The sequence below is a fragment of the Taudactylus pleione genome, unplaced genomic scaffold, assembly GCF_031769625.1.
Source record: "Taudactylus pleione unplaced genomic scaffold, aTauple2 ptg000105l, whole genome shotgun sequence".
Lineage (NCBI taxonomy): Eukaryota > Metazoa > Chordata > Amphibia > Anura > Myobatrachidae > Taudactylus > Taudactylus pleione.
The window spans coordinates 6,742,772-6,750,032 of NW_028284507.1; the positions used below are offsets into that span (position 1 = coordinate 6,742,772).

The 7,261-nt window shown below is 39.4% G+C and overlaps 1 protein-coding gene across 1 annotated transcript; it reads left to right on the forward strand.

Annotated features, from left to right (window-relative positions):
• The first annotated feature begins 1,651 nt into the window (after nucleotides 1-1,651).
• On the forward strand, nucleotides 1,652-6,395 carry LOC148525540 (gastrokine-1-like). The gene is made up of 6 exons (XM_088470877.1): nucleotides 1,652-1,689; nucleotides 3,628-3,669; nucleotides 3,992-4,129; nucleotides 5,206-5,316; nucleotides 5,675-5,807; nucleotides 6,244-6,395. The coding sequence occupies exons 1-6, from the start codon at nucleotides 1,678-1,680 to the stop codon at nucleotides 6,309-6,311; spliced, it is 504 nt and encodes a 167-aa protein (XP_088327003.1). The 5' UTR covers nucleotides 1,652-1,677; the 3' UTR covers nucleotides 6,312-6,395.
• Nucleotides 6,396-7,261: the final 866 nt, after the last annotated feature.

Here is a 7,261-nt window from a genome sequence, read left to right on the forward strand (position 1 = left end):
CAGTTTCCATTAAGAACTGGAAATTAATTTTGGAAACACCATCAATAAGGGGGGGGGGGAGGAGGGGTCGTTTCCACCATTGGGCCAAAGCAGCTCTCGTGGCAAACAAATATGCCCAACACATAACTTTGATGAATCTGTACTACTACAGTATGAATATGTAACAAGGCCACTGAAGGAGATGGGGAGAAGGACATGCCTAACACCTTATTAATCAGGAAGAACACCTCTAACCAAAAATTACGAAGAAGAAGTCAGGACCAAAAAACATGAAATACATGGCCTACCTCACCACATTGTCACCAGCAAAATTTAGAGCATGCGGGTCAACAGGTATGAAGTCTATCCGGGGTAAGGTACAGTCTATTTAGTAAATTGACATTTATTTCCATATGGTTCAAGTAACGTGACATACGAAATGACATGGAGTAAATAATGTCCCATTGGGAATCTAGTTCCCAGCAAATTTGGGCATGGAATTTAACAGGACGTAGCGCTAAGAGATAGGTATTCCAAAAGGAATTACTACCTCTCCTCCTACCCGATATCAACTGGGATAAGAGATTACTTGAGGGAGGTTGTAAGGGCACAGAGGACCATATTGCACTTTGGAACCAATGATGGATCTGTAGATACTGAAACAGTTCCATTGAGTTTGTAATTGGGAGATGATAGAGAAATGTCACCATCCATGAGATCTCCCAAAGTGTTAATGCCCCGAGCACACCAAGAGAGAATATTAAGGTTCGGTATTAATTTAGCCACGGCCTTAAGAGAAAGGACAAGGGTTGGGAGAGAAAATGCTGGAAAACGAGAAAGCAATGTATCCCAGACATGTAACAAGGTTTTCATTGAAGATAATAGTGGAAGGGTAGAGGACCGTATGTGTTTAGGAGTCCACAGTAGCCAGGGCAACAACCCTGTTCTAAGGGCACCCAACAGTTGGCAACAAGTTGGCGAAGCCATTCCCGGAGCTAAGCCAATAAGCATGCCTTGTTACTGAGCCAAATCAGGTAAGGCCAAGCCACCATAAATCTTTGGAATAATTATACAGACCTTGCAATTTTAGGGGGATGGTTCCTCCAAAGATAACAAGACAAAATTGAGTTACACTTATTCAGATATTTAGTATGGAAAACCAAAGGAATTGTGCAAAAAAAGGTACATGAGTTTAGGAAGCAGAGACATTTTAAATGCTGCTAAATGGCCTATCCAAGAAATTTCATAAGCTGGTACTGACCAGGATACAGGGGTATGCAATAATATGGCACATAAAGGAGCTTAATGAGGACCTCTGAGTAATTTTTGTAAAATGAGAGGGAAACAGATGTTTTTTCCGAGTATTGGGGATATATAATAAAACCATATTATTGTGAACCCCTTTACTTTTAGAATATATTAATTTCACTTCACTTCTCATCTTACACGTGTGTTGCGCAATGAGAACAAAACACAATGAAACCATTATACACTATATTTTTGCACAGGAGATTTCATATCTATGTTTAATAAGATAAAAGCCACATTGTGTCTTTTTTGTTCAAGAGGTGGAAACATTCCAATGTAAAATTTGGTAGCTGGCACAATTGTCCCTTCGTGTGTATATAAAGGAGCTCAGAACAGGGGTCTGTACCTTTCACTTCAATCTCAGCTTCTTTCCCCAGAGAAACAGAGAAAATGAAAACCTTGGTATGTATTACGGCTTCCAGCTCAATAGTTATTAATAACCAATGTTCTAATGGACAACATAAGTAACTCAGAGCTTGCTGACAAGTTGTAGTATTTGTAATGGTAGGTCTGGAATAATTGGCAATACATAGGTTACCTGCTGCCTGTGAAATACAATGGGTCTGCCACTTGTAAGCTATATGTCATGGGGAGTAAAGCAATAAATACAATATAACACATTCTGAGATAGTTTAGATTAGAGGGAAGCTAATATAGCTACAGCAGAGCTTTATTTATCTTATAACTGTAGCAGGGCTTTATTTACCATAGAGTCATAGTTGGGCTTTATTTGCTATACAGTTATAGCTGGGCTTTAATTATCATATAGCTATAGAAGTGCTTTATTTACCATGTAGTTATAGCAGGGCTTCATTTACTATAGAGCTACAATATAGCAGGGCTTCATTTACCCTACAGCTATTGCAGGGCTTTATTTGCCATGTAGCTATAGCAGGGCTTTATTTACTATAGAGCTATGGCATGGCTTTATTTACCATTTACCATAGAGCTATAGCAGGGCTTCATTTACCAAACAGCTATTGCAGGGCTTTATTTACCATGTAGCTATAACAGGGCTTTACTTAGTATAGAGCTATAGCGGGGCTTTATTTACCATAGAGCTACTGCAGGGCTTTATTTACCATGTAGCTAATGCAGGACTTTATTTACTATATAGCTATAGCAGGGCTTTATTTACCATAGAGCTACTGCAGGGCTTTATTTACCATGTAGCTAATGCAGGACTTTATTTACTATATAGCTATAGCAGGGCTTTATTTACCATAGAGCTAGAGCAGGGCTTTATTTACCATAGAGCTAGAGCAGGGTTTTATTTACCATAGAGCTATTGCAGGGCTTCATTTACCATAGAGCTATAGCAGGGCTTCATTTACGATACAGCTAATGAAGGGCTTTATTTACCATGTAGCTAATGCAGGACTTTAATTACTATATAGCTATAGCAGGGCTTTATTTACCATAGAGCTAGAGTAGGGCTTTATTTACCATAGAGCTAGAGCAGGGCTTTATTTACCATAGAGCTATAGCAGGGCTTTATTTACCATAGAGCTATAGCAGGGCTTTATTTACCATAGAGCTATAGCAGAGCTTTATTTACTATAGAGCTATAGCAGGGCTTTTTTACCATAGTACTATAGCCAAGCTTTATTTATCATACAGCTATAGCAGGGCTTTACCAACTTTTACTAACCACAAATTTACCTGCTGTATTGAAAACAATGCAGGAGAACTAGTTGGATAGAATAGCATAAGTTTGAAGAATACACAGGGCCTGATTTAGAGATTCAGAGATGGACGCAGAACACATAGCTGCTTTGTCTTGGACATGGCAGCAATGTGTAAATATGCAGCACGAGGCATCTGAGGGAAAAAGACGCCTCCTGTCAGCATCTGCGATCTGAGTGCAGCATCCATAGACACACCATCAGATCAGCATCACAACCATCAGTCGCGATGTTATCAGCATCGGCCACCTGAGTAAGCTGAGGCTTCTGCTGCCTCCTGCCCACTTGTAAGGCCAGGAAATGAGCCTCCTCCACAGGCCGGGGCCACCCCCTTCCCGTCCCCATACGGCAGCAGCATGTCAATCATGCTGCAGCTTGGGGGCACTGCGAGTGATCACGCAGGACCCATTCTGCACTTTCGCATCCTCTGCATGTGCAGACGCTCCGCAATCAGAGATGTACGTAAACCATCGGGTTTACAAAATATTTCTGAATCAGGCCCACAGTTACTAATTTGGGATGCCAATGTATAAGGCAGCATCACATTTAAATACAACAATGAGATGAAGGCAGTAAAGAATATTGGGAAGGTAGGAAATAATAACATTTCTATTTACTAAATGATAAAACTATTTGACTGTGATCTTTATTTCAGGTGATCATCGCTGCTCTCTTGGGAACTCTGCTTGCTGACGATGTAAGAGTTATTTCACATTTACTGCATTATTCTTTAACCTGCTGTTTTTTTGTTGACAGCGTTCAGTATATTAGTCTCAAATAATTAAAGAAAGGGAAACTGATGGTTGGTCTCCTCATGCCCCTAGGGAACAGATGCATATGACGGCCTTGTTTCTACTTGTTTGGGAAGAAAGCAGAACAGTTGTGTGCCCTCTGGTTACGTGCTTTCAGTCCCTATGTTCCTGCCAGATCACACTAGGCCACCTCTGATGTGAATACTTGGTATGTTTTGGTTTGATTGCCCAGCAGATAATGTGTAACACTGTAATATATTTCCACAGAATGTAGATATTGGCAATGAGGGAAATGTCGGTGACAATGTGCATCAGACTGTGAACATCAACAACCAGGACCATGTGGCCAACATAAACAACCTCAATGGGTGGAACTCCTGGAACTCCATCTGTGACTATGGAAGAGTGAGTAACTCAAGTAAACTTCCACTTCCTGACACTAGTATGACGACAGTTGGGATTATTTATTCTTAGTCTCTACAGTCTCATGTCTGCACTTCAGAGTGTAGGTCAGAGACTCTAAATTGTCATTGTATGGGCCACTGGCTTTATTATTACTATCCTTTATTTATATGGTGCCACGAGGGGTCTTCAGCACCTAACAAAGTACATAAACAGAATGAGCAAGACAAGAAACAAGTGACTTACAGTACAAAACATGGCAGGGCAAGGACATGGTTTATAAACATTGTTGCATCATAATACTCAAGTAAGCAGCAGGGCAGCAGAAACCAGGGGTTAGGTGCCGTTGTAGGCAGTATGGAGTAGCTTATGTGTCTCACCATTTCTTCTGTACCCACACTCACATGTGTTGTCAATTAATACAGGGGCAAGCAGAGGATTTCGGAAAGGGTGACTGCACATGCAAAATATATACTATGACAACTATGAAAGGGGAAATGATATGATTTCCATGGGCAACATTCCACCTATAAATGATTTTTGTAAAATACCACATCTCATGTATGATACTGTATGTGCATATCATATTAACAATAAACACACAAGTATGGTATATACACATCCTGCCCTAATATAGTCTACAAACTATATTATATGATAAGTACTATAGATGCTTTAAATGGAATGTTCTGCACCCCCACCTGGCTGTCATCAGTGGTACTGCAGAATTTATTTTTTCATTAATACACATGTAATTGTCATGCTGATCCAGAGGATGGCAAAATATTATATAACAATTATAACTAGAACTACTGTATATAACAAACAGTATTCCTTTATTCAGTTGCTCATATATTAATTTATTTAATCCATCCATCCTCCTTGCCCAACACTGCTACAGTATGTAACATAAAAAATATGCTTATTGATGAAACTGAAAAGCTATAAGTAAATTATGGTAGGTAGGGAACTGACCATGTTATGTAGCCAACAATTAAACATCACCGAGAGCTTTATAGCATACTAAAATAAATGTGGGTGAAAGTGTAATTTAGCACTGTTTTTTTGTTTTTTTAAAGGGTTTTTTTGCAGCACAAATGTTCGGAAAGAAGATATGTGTGGTGACAAAGTTAGACAAAACTGTGTTCCCCAGCCTCGAAGTCCTGAGCACACTGTCTAACCAGAAACCGGTAAGGAGTTTAATTATTCCGATTTGTAATACTGGTAACAGAAATGCTGGGATAAGGGATCACAAGCATCACTGGTGAAATAATTGTGTTATATAGAATAAAGCATGATATAGTGCACAATTTGTGTTGCTATAGACAGTTTAAGAACTCAACAGCTATCAGTGGAACAGGATGTCTCTTAGAGCAAGGCTGGGCAAAACTCAACACATACTGCAGATGATCTCAGGGACGATGAAGTTTCAGGAGTCAATTAGACCCAGAGTTACTGGAGAAGAAATTCCTTAAAAACCCGTATATACTTTTACATGTATGCGTTATTATGTGTTAATAAATAAATCCAATCTTTCTTTATATTTAGCTCCCCCCTGCACAGCATATGTTCAAGTATACCATCAGCAATCAGGTTCCTATTGCCAATATTGGCATATATGGCGTACACGTGGAGGCCCTGTGCCGGGGAATACCATCCTACTCTGGTGATGTAGCCCAAGGTGAGGAGAGCAGCCCCATCTGCTGTTATTAATGACTTATATCATCAAATGTGTGGGTATTTTGGGGGAAATCTCTATGAGGTTAAATTATTAGTATTGAAAAACGGGCACATCCCATTGCCTGAAACTGATGCTTAATATATATTCGAATTCATCATAATTGAGCCATGGTTTTGTTGTTATTATTATTATTATTATTATTATTATTATTATTATTATTATTATTATATTATACCGTCATATGCCAGGTCACCTTAGTGTCTGCCCAGCCTGCTTAACTAAATGCTATAGACAACATGGGCCAGTAGGAGGAATAGGAAGGTCAGCCAGGCTTAGAGATTTATATGGCAGAAGAACATAAGAACATGAGAAGGGAGCAAGGTGCAGCACTACAATGTGTAACTATGTCTCTGTTTTGTCTCTCTTCCCTCATCAGTGGATGAGTATTATGGTTGCGATACCAGCAGCATCATCACCATTGGTGGAATCAGCTTCTGCTTTTAAACCAACCCTGAAAATTCTGCCTGTGATACCAAGTTCTCCGCATCATAACTCTACATTGTTCACAAAATGATTTTTGTCCTTTCTTACTGCCAATAAAGAAGTTCTATAAAATATATGTTTTCCGTCTTTTATGAGTGGTATTACTTACATATCAATGACAAGGTATATAAATATGAATCGTCTGAGCAGTGGATTAGAAAGAAAAACTGGTGCGCTAATCACTAATAGTGTAGTCTAATACAGAGACTTGCTGCTGACACCAGAGGGATACCTGCAAATCACCCTCAAAAAGGAAGAAGAATACAAATAAGGTGTCTGCACTAATCACTATATAAAAAACATAGGCTGTGAAAATTATAAATATATTGATTTATTAAACATATGAAAAAATTAACTGCAGTTCAACTCTAAAAACATATATAAACATTACACATTGAATGAAAAAAGAGATAGAATGTTACATTAATAATCTAAACACATACGGTTTCCAATATGTCATAGGAAAAAAGATGTTTTAAATGTAGAGCCTTGATGGTAATCAGCAAATGTTGCTATTAGCAACCAGAATGATATCAATCTGTAAAGTAGGTACAGTATATTCACTCTTTCCAAACCTGAAGTAGGGTGTAGTGACTCCCTAAATAGCGGAGCCGTGGAGCCTACAAAAATCTTGGTATGGTGAATATAATAGTGGGGTGTCTCCAGATTAAAAACCGCAGTCCAGTATCTCACCTGTCCCAGTGGACTCAAAGCTCCAAAGTCTCCCTAGGAACCAACTGCTCCTGCAACTCCCAGATGAATTGAAACAAGTATGTGTGATGTTGGTCCCTGTGACCAGCGCCACTCCGGCGGCTAACTGTGGTACTGTACGTGGTTCCAATGACTCGCAAGCAGGGAGGTTGTACAGGATGGTCAGCCGTTCGCGCCTCAGCAACTCCCGATCAGGACAC